Source organism: Myodes glareolus, chromosome 6, assembly GCF_982192425.1.
Source record: "Myodes glareolus chromosome 6, mMyoGla1.1, whole genome shotgun sequence".
Lineage (NCBI taxonomy): Eukaryota > Metazoa > Chordata > Mammalia > Rodentia > Cricetidae > Myodes > Myodes glareolus.
The window spans coordinates 31,045,052-31,061,616 of record NC_142031.1 but is presented as its reverse complement, the minus strand read 5'-3'; the positions used below and the strand labels follow the sequence as shown (position 1 = coordinate 31,061,616).

Genomic DNA, 16,565 nt, shown 5'->3' with positions numbered 1-16,565 from the left:
TTATAACCCCTCAGACTTTTTCCCATATTGCATCTCACTGTTTTCCCAAGAGACGTTCTTGACAGTTTGCAGTAAATACTCTCTGTTCCATGCATGAAGTGGCCACTTTGATTTTTTTACCATGCTTCTCACGTGCATCTGGTAGAGGGATATATGGTTCTATTGACATACACTTGTGACTGTATATCAAGCCTGTGATGACCTCCAGGCTGCCTCCATATCATAGTTACCTATTATACGCTTCAAAATCCATATAACTCTAGTTATAAAAATTACATGGTATTGGCATTAAAAACAGACAGGTTGATCAATGGAACTGACTCTAAGATCCAGATATAAGTACACACATCTATGGACACATGACTTTTTAAAATAAGGCAAAATATATAAAATGGAAAAAAGTATATTCATCAAATGGTGCTGGTTTAAGTGGATATCAGCATGTAGAAGAATGCAAGTAGATACACATTTATCATCCAGCACAAAACAAAGTGAATCAGAGACCTCAACATAAGACTGGATACATTGGACCTAATAGAAAAAGTGGGAAATAGTCTTGAAAGTATTGGTACAGGAGACAACTTCCTAAATAGAACACTGTTAGCATAGGCACTAAGATCACAATTAATAAATGCGATCTAATGAAACTGGAAAGCATCTGTAAGGCAAACAACACCATCAATAGCACAAAATGGAAGCCTACAGAATGGGAAAACCTATTTTCATCAACTCCACCTCTGGCAGAGGTCTAATACCCAAAATATATAAAGCAATCAAAAATTAAACACAAATAAACCAAATAACCCAATTTAAAATGGTGTATAGATTTAAACAGAGAATTCTCAACAGAAGAATCTCAAATTGCCAAGAAACAGTTTTAAAAATTGCTTAACATCCTTAGACATCTTGGAAATACAAATCAAAATGACTCTGGGATTTCATCTTGCCCTGTCAGAATAGCTAAGAGCAAAAACACAAGCGACATTTCTTGCTTGAGAGGATGTGTAGCAAGAGGACACTCTCCCATTACTGGTGGGTGGGCAAATTTGTACAGCCACTTTGGAAATCAATATATGGTGGATTCTCAGAAAACTGAAAATTGATCTACCTCAAGACCCTCCTATACCACTCCTTGGCATATAACCAAAGGACACTGTACCCTACCACAAGAATATTTGTTCAACTTAGGTTCAAGAACTAATGTGGGATTTCCCTCTGTATACTGTGATTATCATTGATAAATAAAGGAATTGCTTTGGGCCTATAACAGAGCTATAGGAGAACAGAGATAGGTGGGGGAAACTAAGCTGAATGCTGGGAGAAAGGAGGCAGAGTCAAGTGAAGCCCTGGAGCTGCCAATGGAGACAGACATGCTAAAACTTTGCTGGTAGGCCACGACCTCATGGTGATGCACAGATTAATGGAGATGGGTTAAATTAAGATGCAGATGTAAGAGTTAGACAATAAGAAGCTAGAGTTAATGGGCTAGACAGTGATTTAATTAATACAGTTTTTGTGTGATTATTTTGGGACTAAGCAGTCGGGAATAAAACAAATGGCAGCGTCCTCCTACACACAACAGCTTTGTTCATACTAGCCAAAGACTGAAAACAACATAGATGTCCCTCAACCTAAGAATTTTAAAGAAATTGTGCTTCATTTATACAATGGAATATTACTCAGCTGTTGAGAAATAAATAAGTAAACAAATAAATAAAGAACATTATGAAATTTGCAGGCAATTGAATAGAACTAGAAAATAATCATCCAGAGTGAGGTTACTCAGACCCAGAAAGGCAAACACGGCATATACTTACATATAAGTGGATAATAGCTTTAAAGTAAAGGAAAATCATGCTACAATCCACAGATCCAGAGAGGTTGAGTAACAATGACGAGTAACAATCCAGAGAGGTTGAGTAACAATGAGGGGAGGGCGTGGGACACATGAATCTCCCTGGGAAGGTTAGATAGGTTCCTTGGGTGGACTGGACTGGATGCAGATGGTGACAGGAAGGATTATGTAGTGGAAAAGAGATAGAGGGAGAGAATACTGGAAGAAACAAGTAGAATTGGTGGGCATCTCATTGGTAAGCTAGAAAATCATTGCAATGGAAACTCCTTGAAATCAAGTAGTAATATTGGGAGATACAGATTCTGAACCAACCATCTTGTGCAACCAGGCTAGGCTTCCACTGGATGGACTGGGACACCAACCCAGCCACAAAATCTTTGTCTTACAATGAGCCCTGACCTAAAGATGCGCTAGGCCAACATGGAACAAAAGGTCTGGGAATGACCAACCAATGACTGATACAATTTGAGGCCCATGCCACAAGAAGGAACCTAACCCTGACATTATCTAGAGGGTTAAGACCCAGAGGCTGGATAGCCCAGACACCTAGGACAGAACCAGTAGGACTGGAAAAAATAATGTCAAAGGTCAAGGGACACCACAAGAACAGGGAAAGTAAAATAAACTAACCAGAGCTCATACACTCTTTAGCCCCTTGTTTTGGACTTGACCTATCATGTTACACTGTAACAGATCCTCCCTGTTTTTGTAGCATGCGCATTCAAATGTAGGCTGTGGAGAGCTTGTACAGGATACAGCTGCCCTCCATGGCTATGATGTATGCCATCCATGTTCATAGGTATTTAAACTATTCTTAACATTTTATGTTAATATGCCAAATGAGAGTGAAATCGAAAATAAAGCATTGAAAATACTTTATATATAATTTATCTGGAAAGTAAATTGGATTAACCAAAATAACAACCGCTATTTTGTAAAATTGCTGCTTTCAAGCAACGGAACTTGAGTCACCATGGGAAACAAAAATAGAGCCAGGGAAGGGTTGATTTCTCTTTTTTAACACTGATCACTAACCAATCACTTTCTCTGCTTCTCACATACAGATACCCCACCACGTGAAGCCCTTGCCATATTACAGTTACGACCAACCAGTGATTGGGTACTGCCAGGCCCACCAGCCTCTCCACATCAACAAGGCCTATGAAGCTGTGTCCATAGATCAAGATGACAGCCCCAGCCTGGAACTTGGGAGAGACCACAGCTTCATCGCCACCATAGCCAGGTCGGCTGCACCTGCCATTTATCTGGAGAGAATAACAAACTAACAACAAAGCCAACTTCTTAATAAAGAGCTCATAAGAGAAGGGAAGTCTTCATCGCAAAAGAGATGAAATGTCCAGCATTCTCCAACCTCAAGAGTTCTTTGCTCCTGTACAGAAATTTAGGGCATAGTGAGAAAAACAAAGCAAAACAAAACAAAACAAAAACTGCTTGTGAGGTTGGGAAGCTGGTGAACCTACCACCAACCCGGGAGAACACAGAACTTTCTTTGCTTTAAAATATAAAATAAACACATGTACTCCCGGATGTAAATAGTCAAGAGTGCTAAGTTCTTATAAAAATAGATTTCATCCTAGCTATCTATAGGTTTGTTTGTATATTTGATTTTTCTACACTGCATGGTTCCTGGGCTGGAGAACCACAGGGGGGAGGGGGCAGATTTTGGGGAAACAATGCCGTTTTCCTTGTAAGGTGTGCATAACACTCACCGACCTTGTTTCCAATGTCTTCATTTTGTTTATCCTTTAAAATCTGGTTTTATTCTTTTGTTTATTTTTTTTAATTTCCTGGAGGAATGACTTTCTACTTTTAAATATAAGTACTTACTTGGCACCAAAATATTTAGGTTTGCACTGACCTAAAGTGAAAAACAAATGACCACAGCATTGAACAAACTACTGGACTGAGTTTAATAAATCAAACTCCTAAAGTGTCCACTCCTTCAGTGCACGTCATCGATGGCGTTAGGAGCCCTGGCTTATTCCTCCATCGGTATTCATCATAGAAGGAAACCTGGTACCCAGACCTGTGAGTACCTGGAGTGGAGAAGAACCTGAGAACCACCCTCAGTGGAGGGAGGGTCTCTATAAACAATGGACAGGAGTCCAGTGGATGAATATGTCAAGGGATGAATTTCTAAACACAACAAGATGTGTAATATTGCTTTTAAAATTAATTATCACTTAGCTTTTGTGTAATTTTTATCAATAAAAGAAAAATGTTGAAAAATAAAATACATTATTTTGCGGTTGGTATGCCATAATGCATATTCACATGTGTAGAATATTCCTATCTGGTGTCAGAGTAATGTTGTAGGAGTCTATCAGTGGTTTCCTCTGTGGCCCATGGTCAGGTAGAGAAGCATCAATAATTGTAGAAAATATATCTGAAATGAAGCTAAGGTAGCAATGTGTTTAAAATTTTATTTAGAGGTCTTCTTACTCTAAAATGTATCAGGCAACATGAAAGAAATGTGTCAGTAGGAGAATTAAAGACTGTATAACTTTAGAGCAAAAACAGAGTCATGTGGGAATTAGTAACTACATAGCAAAGTACAGAGCAATTGTTTTTAAAATCATCTCTCAATGGAGATAATGGGGACTGGAAAGAAGGCTCAGTAGTTAAGAATGTCTTCTGCTTCTGCAGATGAACCCATATCTGGCTATTGGCAATCACCTATTATTTAGCTGCAAGGGAATCCACCACTCTATTCTGGCCTCCATAGGTACATGAACATAGATATACTATTCACTCATAAAAATACACATATACACATAAAAAGTAAATTAAAATAATACAAAGGCCTAATGATGCAGCTATCAGTAAGTCACATGATTTTCTACTTGTCACTAAGGTGCTGGTATAATTCTCTAACTTACCATGAATCCCTTAGGTAGTTCTTGGCCCACTTTGAGTAGTTTTATTTTTAAATCAGGATGAAGCAATAATGTTGAGGATAATTATTAAGGTAAGTTTACGTTTCTTAAAATAGCTTGTGTGGTTGTTGACAATGATTTCTGTAGATTTCCTTAGGAACTAACAATTTAATTCTATACTCTGAAATTAACAATAAAAGCTTTAGAAATTATTTCTTATCAAAATTGTGAAAAACATAAAACAAAGGTCTCTAAAGCTAGACAGGGTACTGAACAAGCATTTTCTTTCAACACCATTTTATTCAAGTATCATTCTAAATTAGAATCGGTGTTATCCTCTGTGTTAAATGAGAAAATACCTACGGTCCTGCTAAAAGAAAATTCAATCAACACAACTCTTATTTTCACATCGAAAGGAGCCATTGTTGCCAAATTATTTTAGTTTTCTGCTAGTATTTATCATTTAGATGGTATATATTTTGTTAACCATGACTATAAGAAGAGTTGACCATGATTTTAAATTTTAAACATATTTCCTAGGCTCAACACTTTACTTTTAGGAGTTGGCCAATAATTTTCCTAAATTAAAATGAATTTTGGGGGGATGGGTATCTTTCTCATTTCCCAAACAGTGATACTTTCTATTCTCACAGATACTACCATACAAGTGATTTTCTTCTGAAAAATCGTGATCAAAGTTGACTGTGATCAATTTTCTTCTATGTCTTGCAACCAAAAATATGCCAAATAGATATGATTCCTCCCGTTACTTAAAATTACTGCACTTGGCCAACCACTGACAAAAGTCAAACATGAACAGTGAAGTAAACTGTTAGGGAAACCGACAGCATTGTAAAAATGTTGAGCTTCTAAACACAAAAACTTCCAAATGACTTATTTAATATGCATACCATTTACATGTGAAAGAAGTTTTCATTGAGTTTTGCAGATGTGTTGAAACTGAGAACAGGTAAACAAGAACACATCAGAAAGCAATTTCACTTGAGTAGTTCTGGAGAAGTCCTGAAAAGCAAACTTCATGGCTGATGTTCCATAAGAGGGAAAATAAGCTTCAAAGAAAACAGATCTTTAACTTAAAAAAAAAAAGTGATATTTCATCAGAGGGCTTGGAAATCTAGCATTAGATTTTAACTCTTTAAGCAAAAGAAAAGAAAAAAAAAAAGGAATTTATTGTCTGTATGCTGAAAGTCTGTTACAAGCAAAGAGGATGTGAGGCACCAATAGACACCAATAATTAACCATTCAGGCTACATTGCCTTGTAGATATCTACACAACTGGGCCAAGTTGCCTATGCAACTCACTTTCACTGTGGTTCATTCAAGTGCTTAGCTATGCAAAGTGTCTTTGTCAGAGAGGTCCACATTTCTCCATCTGCAAGAATATCATGATGCAGAATGGTAGCCCTAGGTAATATAAAGATTTTCCAATGTCTTTTAGATACCACGAATTAAGTTGATTCTACTGAGTGTTCGTGTTGGAATGTTAGAGAGCCCTCTTGAAGAAAACCTACTTTTGTTCAGAACTCTTCTTACTAGAAATCTGATGTCATCCTAGATTGTTTATTGGATGTCTGAAAGATCTACAGGATCTCATTTGAAAGCTGAAGATTCTCATGGAATATCCACAGAACAAGAGACGTAAAACCATGCCTAAAAACAATTATGAACAAAACACAATACAACTTGGAACAGTCAGTTTCCCAAACACTCTGATTAACTCACTTAATAAATATTCTTAGTAATAATGAATGTACATCTACTTACTGAAACAAGTAGTAAGTAAACGCCTGAGATCCAAAGCTTGACGGATGTGTGTCTAAGAGTAACCGTTCCTTGCATTCTCAACTCCTTGAAGATTGACACCAGTATTTCACATACGATCTTCAGAAACTGACGACAAAAACAATAAGAATTTGAACTTGAAGGCTGCCAGAGAAAAATCAAGGAATTTCTAAAGTAAAGTGTATACACAGTTATAATATTATAACAAGTTTTATTAAAGAATGAAGCAGTAAAAGCAGTGGATGGAGATCTCTGCAAGATGCCCCCGAAGCATCCCTCTTGCCCTTCAGCTATATTTTTATATACTTCTGAGTAGAAAAAAGTGGCAGGTCTCAATAATTACAAAACTGTTGAAATCATGAAACTGCCCAAATGGAAAATATACAGTAATCTGATCTCAACATTTTGCATTTTAAGAACAGTTCATAATATACAAATAAGTTAATATGGAAATTTTCATTAGCAACTACATAACTTGTTATGCGATAGTTTAGCAACATCAGCAAGAACAATTGCACAAAAATATTTCACAGAAGTATATCTAGGAAAGAATGTGGTAATGTGATACTTTTATAAAGAATGTAAACTTATCACATAGACTTAGAATGTATTGACAATATCACACCCCCAAGGTGATGACTACAAATATAATAGCCAAAATTTATAATATTATTCAAGTCATTGTACATGTCACTGATCAATAAATAACTGAAAGTTGAAATTAAGGGAGGCCACAGAGAAGATCATCTCCAAACCTCCAAACCTGGAGAAAGGCAACTTTAATCAGCTTCTACCTGCTGTTTAAGCCCTGGATAATATAAGTAACAGTGCCAGTTAAGAGTCTAGCTGGTAAGTATAAGACTTCTAGGGCACTATCTTTCCTAGGTCCTTCTCAAGGTCTCATTCCTGTCGTTGCCTAATTCTAAAGCCATATTGGTTTAGAACACATCCGAAATAAGACCTGAAAATTGAGTTGCCACCTTCCATGTTATATAAACTTCAATACAGAGGTGCACATGCAGCAAAAATTCTCAAATTTGGGTTATCTATCATTGAAATTAACATTTAAACCAAAATATGTTCTCTTCAATAGGGAGGAATCTTGTGGCACAAGCATTTGTGTGACAAAGCTTCTGCCTCTTCCTTTCCCAGGAGTTCTGAGTTCCTCTTTGAAACATCCCTAGAATCTGGGCTTCATAGAAGCTGAGTGCCATATTAATGTTGACCATGTTACCACACACCCAATTTCTGCCTGTATATTCAAATATTTTTTTTATTGACAAACTCTGGTGAATTCCGAATACTTTCTATTTTTCATACTTTCAGCATGTTCTGTTTGCAACTGTCTTAGGCACTGTTCTGTTGCTGTGAAGAGACACCACGACTGCAGTAACTCATATAAAATGAAGCATGTAATTGCAGCTTTGCATAGAGTTTCAAAGGTTTAGATCATTATCATCACGGTAATGACCAAAGCGGTATGCATGGCACTGAAACAGTAGTTGAGAACTATATCCTGATCTGCAGTAGTTGAGAGCTATATCGAGAGAGAGAGAGAGAGAGAGAGAGAGAGAGAGAGAGAGAGAGAGAGAGATTGGCATATGTTTTTGAAAACCTCAAAGCCCACCCCCTGTGACACACTTCCTCCCACAAGGTCACATCACCTAGTCTTTGTAATCTTTTCAAATAGTTCCACCCCCTGGTGACAAGACATTCAAATTATGGGCCTACTGGGGGATTCTTATTCACTGCACCACAGCCACCTTTGCTTGCTCTTGATCTCCCTCCTAGCTAGCTACCCTCTTTCATCTACTCCCTTTAAACCTGACTGACTACTCAATAGGTGAGAGCAAGTGAAGTATGAGTTCCTATTCTCTTAGCATGCAGAATCAGTGGTTATTAAATGTTACTACATACTGTAATGTCCTGAAAGAGTGTTGTAAAGAATTGATGTTCTCCATGCCCAAATGTCTGATTTATTGAGTCTAGGATGAGTTCCAAGAATTCTTTCTAAGAAGACCCTATCATACTCTAAGACTGCTGATGTGAAGTTGCACATTTGAAGGATGTTAGATGCTTATGACTCTTTTTGTTGGTAACTCCATGCAGGAACTCAAAGTCTCTACTAATATTTTCTTAGTATATAAATTGAAATAAACCTTTAAAATAAAAACAATTGAAAACAAATGATAGCATTGTATAACTTTACACTTAAAGATTTCAAAAATGTGCATCTAGCACCAATAATTACTGGAATTTATGAAAACCAAAAATAAAAACATAAACATTAGCAAATTTAATACTTGTAAAACCAGAAATATTGCATTAAAACATATTGAATGTTATTCAGCTCTGGCTTTTCTACATCTGTTCTAGTACAATAGTCTTCTTTAATTCAATACTAACCAAATCCTTTAAAACCAATTTTCTGTACAGCTCATTTTGGAGAGGCTGATTTAAGGAATGCAATCCCTTTGGTCATGAAGAAAAGTTATCCTTAGTGGATAACTGCTTCCACATTTACAAATGACACAGTGCTCTCAGTTTTCTGCAATGCTCTCAGTCTTTCTTATTTAAATCAGGGATTCCATGTATTTTCAACTAATAATAAATTAAATGTCAAATCAATCTGTGTCAAGTGAGAATAAATAATTAAAATGACAAGAACTTGATGTGAAGAATTGGAAACATCTCCCTGTATGGGAAACCATCTTTTCTTGAATGAAATTGGCTCATTGTTACAACTGTGTAAACCACTTTGGAATAATTATACATCACCAAGGAATGCAAGGGAGTGTGGAAAACATTTTGGAGTTAAATCCACAAGTTTCTTACCAATCATTGGGTGATGTGGGATGTCCTTCCGTATATATGTTGTTTTTATTGGCTAATAAATAAAACTGTTTTGGAAATGGCTTAGCAGAATATAAACCAGACTGGAAGAGAAATAGAGAGCACACAAAGTAAAAGAGATGTCATGTAGCTGCCAAAGTAGACAAATGCACTGAAACCTTATCAGTAGGCCACAGACATGTGATAATACACAGATTAATAGAAATGTGTTAATTCAAGATGTAAGAGCTAATTAGAAATAAGCCTGAGTCATTGGCTGAACAGTGCGGTAATTAATAAAGAGCAGTCTTCATATACAATAGAACTCTGGAGGTACTAGGTATGACTGCTTGCTCCTTCAGGAGCATTTCTGGGGCTGTCAGCACCAATCATAAGGGGAAATGAGAAAACCTTGACTCCTCCTGCCTAAGGCTTTTGGTTCAGTAACTGCTTTTTTTATAATATGTATTAGTATACATTTCTTTCTATCTTTTCCTCTCTCCAAGACGTCTCATATAATCCCTCCCTGTTCTCCTTCAAATTCATGATCTCTTTTTCACTAATCATTATTGCTTACATATATGTATATGTAAATATAGCCTGTTCAGTCTGTGTACTGTTACTTGTATATATGTTTCCAGAGCTGACAGTTTGGCACTGGACAATCAATTGATGCTTTCTTCCCTGGATACTACCTCCTCTATTATTCCTTGGGTTACTCAACTGCTTATAATACTTCATTAAGGTTGAGGCATTATAGCCTTTTTCCCATTCAGTTTGTCACGCTCATTGGTGTCACCCAAGGTCTAGGAGTTGACATGATAAAAGGTTTTAGGGGATGTTCCCTTTTGCTTTCTATTGCTATGATTAAATCCTGACCAAAAGCAGATCAAAGAAGAAAGGGTTTATTTCATCTTCCACTTTCCAGTCCATTGTCAAGGGAAGCATGGCAGATGCTAAACGCAAACACTGCAAGAATTGCACCTGAGTTGGATCCCTCAGGTCCTATATCCAAAGCCAGGCATGATGTTTCATAGTCTCTTCATATCCCTGCTCTGCGAAGGCAAAAACAGTTCTACGGGACTCCCTGTCCAGTCAGCTTGGCATAACTGGTAAGTTCAGTGTTGCACGGTCCCACTGGTCAGTGGTTTTACTCTACCATCGAATAGCAGCTCTCCCTGGACCAGGAAAATCATTACCTACCACCCAGCGGGGGATTCCTGTTCTCTACCTAGCCTTATCTGGAGGATGTCTGGCCAGGATGCCTGACTTTTTTCTGGATGACCTTTGACACAGTTCCCTGCATAAACTTCCCTGTTGCCCATGTGGTAACTAAGTAGCATGCTCTAGCTATTTTCATAGGGCCTTGCAGCCACTGATCCAACTATATGATAGGAGTGTGCCACATAATGTAAATTAGGGTTTGCCCCAGCTACCACCCCAATATTTTATATCCCATTCTCTGGAATAAAGTTGAGTTGACTTACTGAAGCTGTCTCCAAGACAGCTATGCCCACTCTGTTCATCGGCCACATACTAAGCTTTCTGGGATCACATTTAACCCTTTGTGCTCATGGACTGGTTGCCAACAGACTACAAGGAGAAACGGGACCCCACAGTTCAGGACAGTGAAAGATCCTTGTCTCAGTAAAAAGAAGACATGGGATGGGCAGGTGGGAGGGGAGTGCCTGAGTAACAGTGGCTGAATTTGTCCTAAGGTCTCTCTAGGTAAGCACACACCTCCCCAACTCCCACACAATTTAATTAAGAAAAACAAAGTTTAGGCTTCTCACATAAACTTTATCTCTTCTATCAAAATGATATAAAGTAGATAAAAACCAAGACTATAGCTCAGAATTCTGCGCAGATTAAACAAGCTCAAACGATTTTTTTTTTTTTTAAGCAAGAGTCATATGAGGACTATTCTCTGGAAAAAAATATTCATGTTATCAAAATTCTTGAGTTCACTTGTATCCCTTTAGGAAGATTCTGATTTGATTTCAGATAGCAAAGAGCATCCTCTCCAGCTAACCCTGAGCTAAGGATTAATCAGCAAGTGTGCGAGTCAGCTCTGAGTGTCCTAACAAAATCCTTAATCTTGAACAACACACATGTAATTTGCTGTCGCCAGAGTCCAAGTTCAAGGATCCTGCATCCTGTCTTCTGATGCAATCTCTCCTCCTGGTTGTTGACAGCTATCTTCTCTTAGACTTCCCACTGGGCAGCAAGAGGAAGTGAGATCCCTGATGTCTTAGCTCAGTAATCCTGTTGAATCACATCTCCACCCTCAGAAACTCATTTAACCTTAGCTGCCTCCTTAGAGAGCCTGTCTTCACTAAAACTACACTGGAGTCAAAAACTTCAACACAGCCATTTTAGAACATGATTCAGCTTCATAGAAAACAGTAAGGCAAAATTAGAAAAAACAGAAAGTATCTTCAGTACCAATCAAAACAGTGGTTCTCAACTTGTGGGTCATGACCCCTTTGGCGATCAAACAACTTCTTTGTAAGGATCGCTTATCAGACATCCTAAAAATCAGATATTTACATTATGATTCAAAACAGTAGCAAATTATAGTTATGAATTAGTAACAAAATAATTTTAGAGTGCTAGGGGCTGACCACAACAATAAAGAACTAGATTCAGGGTGGCAGCATTAGAAAGGTTGAGAGTCACGGCATTAGAGCAATCCTTCTGATGTCTAAAAAAAATTATGTATGTAAAAACATATATATGATTGAGAGTATATTGTAGCAGATATCACCTAAAATAAACATATTTCCTTTGGAATTCTGAGTGCATATGAATGTGAATTTATTTATAAGAAGAAATTGCATTATTTAATTCCTGTTTTTATTTGTTTGTTTTTGAGACAGGGTTTCTCTGTAGCTTTGGAGCCTGTCCTAGAAAAAGATATTGTAGACCAGGCTGAATTTGAATTTACAGATATCCACCTGTTTCTTCCTTCCAAGTGCTGAGATTAAAGACATGTGCCACCACCACCTGGTTTTAATTCCTGTTTTAGTTGTAGGTGGTACTCAAATAGTTCTTAATAAGGTCATCCTAGAAGTAAATTAGCTATGTATATCTAGAGAATCTTAACTTTTTAAAGGAGTTGTATTGAGAACAAGACTATCTTGCAAGCTGATTTTGAGCAAGTCCATATTTTGTCTTTCAGAAAAAGGGGTACAAGGCCAAGTAACCCAAGAGGATAGTTACATTTTACCCCTCCATTCAGACATTCCCATTAAAATATATTAAAAGCTCTGGGAACCTTTGTAGCAAATAACCAAGTTTAATTTAGCATTTCCCATTCTTGTTAGATTTTAGAATATGCTTCAATGAAATAAAAGTTATGGAGAACTTGTAGAGTTTGTTTGGCACAGGGTACATTTGGGAACACATTCTATATCTGTTAATGGGCTCACCTAGGGAAGGGAAATAGGACCATTAGTGTAGGTGTTGATTCTAAAACCACCAGTGGAACTTCCTGAGAACATTCTGTTCTAAATTGGGTATTTAATTTTTTTTATTCTAAACTAAATATTTAAGTCTCCAGCCACAGTGTATTACACAAACATGGAAGAGGGTAGCGATTCTTACACAACGGAAGGAACCATCTAAGGTTTCATTTCCGATTATGGTTGCACCAAGAATGAAGACATTCTTTAAAAAAAAATGTTCTTATTAAACTTTGAGAATTTGATATGCTGCATTTTAATCATTTCATCCTCTCAGATTCACTTCCCACTCTACTTTGTGTCTTTATTTAGTTTTTTAAAACCATGGAATCTCAGTATTGTACATGGGAGTGTTGCAATCTACTGAATTGTAAACCTACCAGGTTTCACAACTCTACCTTTTCTGGAAGCACGTCATTAATTGTAGTTCCTCTGGATGCAGCTAATGTAGAACTTTCTGCCTATTCCCACACCCATGTTTGGACTTTGTTAGACTTGAGTTTGTGCAGGTCTGACTAATCTTATGCATGCTGCATAAGTCAGAGCTGTGATTGCAGCTACATGGCTGTGCAGCTGCACTGCCCTGTTCAGAAAACATTGTTTCTTTGTCATATACCTCCTCTGGCTCTTAGACTCTTCCTGTTCTTAAGCATTGAGAATCAGGGGTATTGGCAGAACACAACTTGTCTGTTCCTGACTGCACAGACCATGAAATAATCACACAGAAGCTGTATTATTCACAAGACTGCTTGGCCAATAGTCTAAGCATATTTCTGGCATACACTTACATCTTATATTAACCCATTTCCCTTATTTTATATTTTACCACGAGGCTTGTGGCCTGCCAGAAAGGTTCCCCCTGGTGGCTCGCGTTTTTCTCCTGTGGCAGCTGCGCTTTTCTCTTTTGGCAGCTCCATGGCTTCTCCTTGACTCTGCCTTCATTCTCCCAGAATTCAGTTTAGTTTTCCTGCCTGCCTCTATTCTGCTAAGCCACTGGCCAAAACAGCTTTATTTATTAACCAACAAAAGTGAGACATACAGAGAAGGACTTCCCACACAACAGGGATGTGATATAGATGTCTCACAGCGGAACACTACACCGTTACTTTTTTCTTTTGTCACTTGTGGGTCTTTGTGTTAATCTTATCTACTGTAAAAATAATTCTTCTCTTATGAAATTTGAGATAAGTACCAATCTATAAATATAAAGAGATGTCATTAGGAACTAACTTAATACTATGATGGATTAGCAGAGGAAATATAAGTAGGCTCCCTCTTGTAGCCCATGACTGTCTACCAACAGGTTCTTGACCCTGATTATGGTGTGAGACATGGGTTTCAGCTTATGAAATGGGCCATAAATGAAATCAGGAAATGGTTGATTAATCTTATAACGTTTGTGCCACAGTTACACCAATCTACTCACCTTACCAAGCAGGTTGTTGTAGTTGGCAGAGTTCACTGCTGAACAAGATGGATGGTTATTTAATTTTCACCTTGAAATTCTTCTGAGCATGAGGAGTAGAACGTTTAAATGCTAGAAATTGTACATGAAATATGCAATGCACAAGTGAATTTTTCAGGAAGCAGATATTCAAGAAGGACAAACAGCATTTCCTTTCAAAATCTGAAATTGTTAACATCTCCATTCGAACGCAACAAATTCCTTCCTTATATACAAGAGTGGAAAGGGACATATTGTGGGGCATAAGATTTCAACTGAACATCTTTATCCAGTGACAAACAGTACACTCAGTCACCTAACTTTGGTCTATTGGACATTACACTATTCCTGGGGAATTTCAGATAAGGAGATCAACAGCTGAATTTTATACCACAGGGGCAACAGGAGGAATTACCAGCAGAATTGAATGTTTACCACTTTGCATACTTGGTGAAAGGATAAATACTGCATGGAAAGTAGCTAAAAGCAACAATCAGGCCATAGATAAGAAAGAACATTAGTTATTCAAGGAGCAGGATGACAGTGATAAAGGGACTTGATACATCCTTAAGCTGAAGATTCATTTAGAGTATAAGTTGTGCCAAAGGCAACTGCACTGAAAACATGGATATGATCTTGAGGAATGAAGAATGTAGTCTACCACCAAACAAGGGTCATAGATGACTATGAAGGCTGAAACAAACACACTTTATATTCAGTAGAAAGTCTATATGAAGTATATGAGCCAGAGCTACGAAGTAACAGTAGCTTTGTCATAGTATTCAGAAGGTCTTTCTACAGAGAATTCAATGAAAGTAGAGAACTAAAAAAAAATTGAGAGGATTATAATGTATATAAAATATTTTCTATCCAGTGTTCGTTTTCCCCTGTGATATTTATATCTCTTATACTACAAAAGACATTCAAAGAAAGACATTTTAGCTTGCCTTTGAATTCCTTGTGTCACCCTGATAAAGACCAAAAGAAAGACGATGATCCGCTTTGACTGGGCTACCTTGCCCCAGAGTCTGATGTGACTGTAGATTGCTTCCCAGCCCTGCTTATTCCTTTCTCCTGCAGTCTCCCGGTTCATCAAGCTGAGAGAAAAACCTGAAGCCTCCTTCCTTTGCGTGCCTCTGGGAAGTTCATATCAGGCATGTTCCACCTGCTTACAGTCTGGCCATATCCCAGCATCAACAATGAGCCACACACATCCCAAGCAAGCTTTCTTAAATTTCTGATCTCGCAGAATCCTGTCTATTGTCTTGATAACGTTTCAGTTTTAGTATTAATCCCTTTCATGCCTTTGGGTATGTATCAGATGGTATTTATCTCAATGTCTACCAGCTTCAAAAAATATCTAGCACTCAAAAAGTATTCTGTTTATTTATGCCCACAAAACTTGAGGTAGTTTACATATTTCTAAGGCAGCAGAACTTGATAATGGTTACATCGCTAATACTTATGAAAATTTTTTTAACTTCCTGGGCTATTTTTCCCTTTTGAGAGGTGATTTTCTTCAGCAAACCCCTGCATTCTTCATGGATAAATTTTTGTATCTCAACTCACAACTTAGGTTTTGTTGCTTGTTCTAGTGAAAAAAGCAAGCTAATGACCCTGTCCTGGGTCCAGGGAGGCCTCTCCTTGCAGACTGTCACAATTTTGTTGAATCAATCCAAACATTCTTGCACATCTATCACATGGAGACTTGAGAAACAAGAGCTCCATGCTGCACTGATGACCAAAACCTGATCATTTTCAAACACAAGTCTACATGAGCTTTGGGAATCATCCAACTGCTCACATGTTCTGCAAAATAGATACCGTGTTATGCTTTGGCAGACCACACTCCCTTCTTTTAGAGCACAGGAAAGCCACCTTCACAAAAACATTGAATTAGCTCTGAGCCTCAGGATTGAGTTAAATGAAACTGAGTAGAAGCAATGTGGTCACTGCAGATTGGAACAATTAAAAGAATAAATTGAAATACACCCTTATTTCTCTGCTGTCCATATAGCGAGAAGAGGGTGGCAGACTGACTAACATCTAATGGAAAAGGCCACAAAGACATGGACTTTAGCATCCCCCTAAGGCTACAGACACATGGACCTGCATAGCGCTCATACTGCCAGTAGTTAGTTAGAGTGTTGTTCTAAACTACTGATGTTGGGAGAGAAAAACTCTGGATGCAGCATTAAGTGGAAATTTCTAGTTAAGGAGCAAGGACAGGACCTAGAGAATGAAAACTGAAAATAGACACTGAAAGCATG

General features: G+C 37.7%; 1 protein-coding gene across 4 annotated transcripts in view; it reads left to right on the top strand.

The window, feature by feature from the left end:
* Lrrtm4 (leucine rich repeat transmembrane neuronal 4) overlaps positions 1 to 4,110 on the top strand; it is a 776,499-nt gene extending 772,389 nt beyond the window's left edge. For all 4 annotated transcript variants that reach the window (XM_048416610.3, XM_085690679.2, XM_085690678.2 and 1 more), the window contains one exon: positions 2,920 to 4,110. In XM_048416610.3, the coding sequence (XP_048272567.1) occupies positions 2,920 to 3,141 (222 nt within the window). In that variant the 3' untranslated portion in view covers positions 3,142 to 4,110. The remainder of the gene's footprint in view (positions 1 to 2,919) is intronic.
* Positions 4,111 to 16,565: the final 12,455 nt, after the last annotated feature.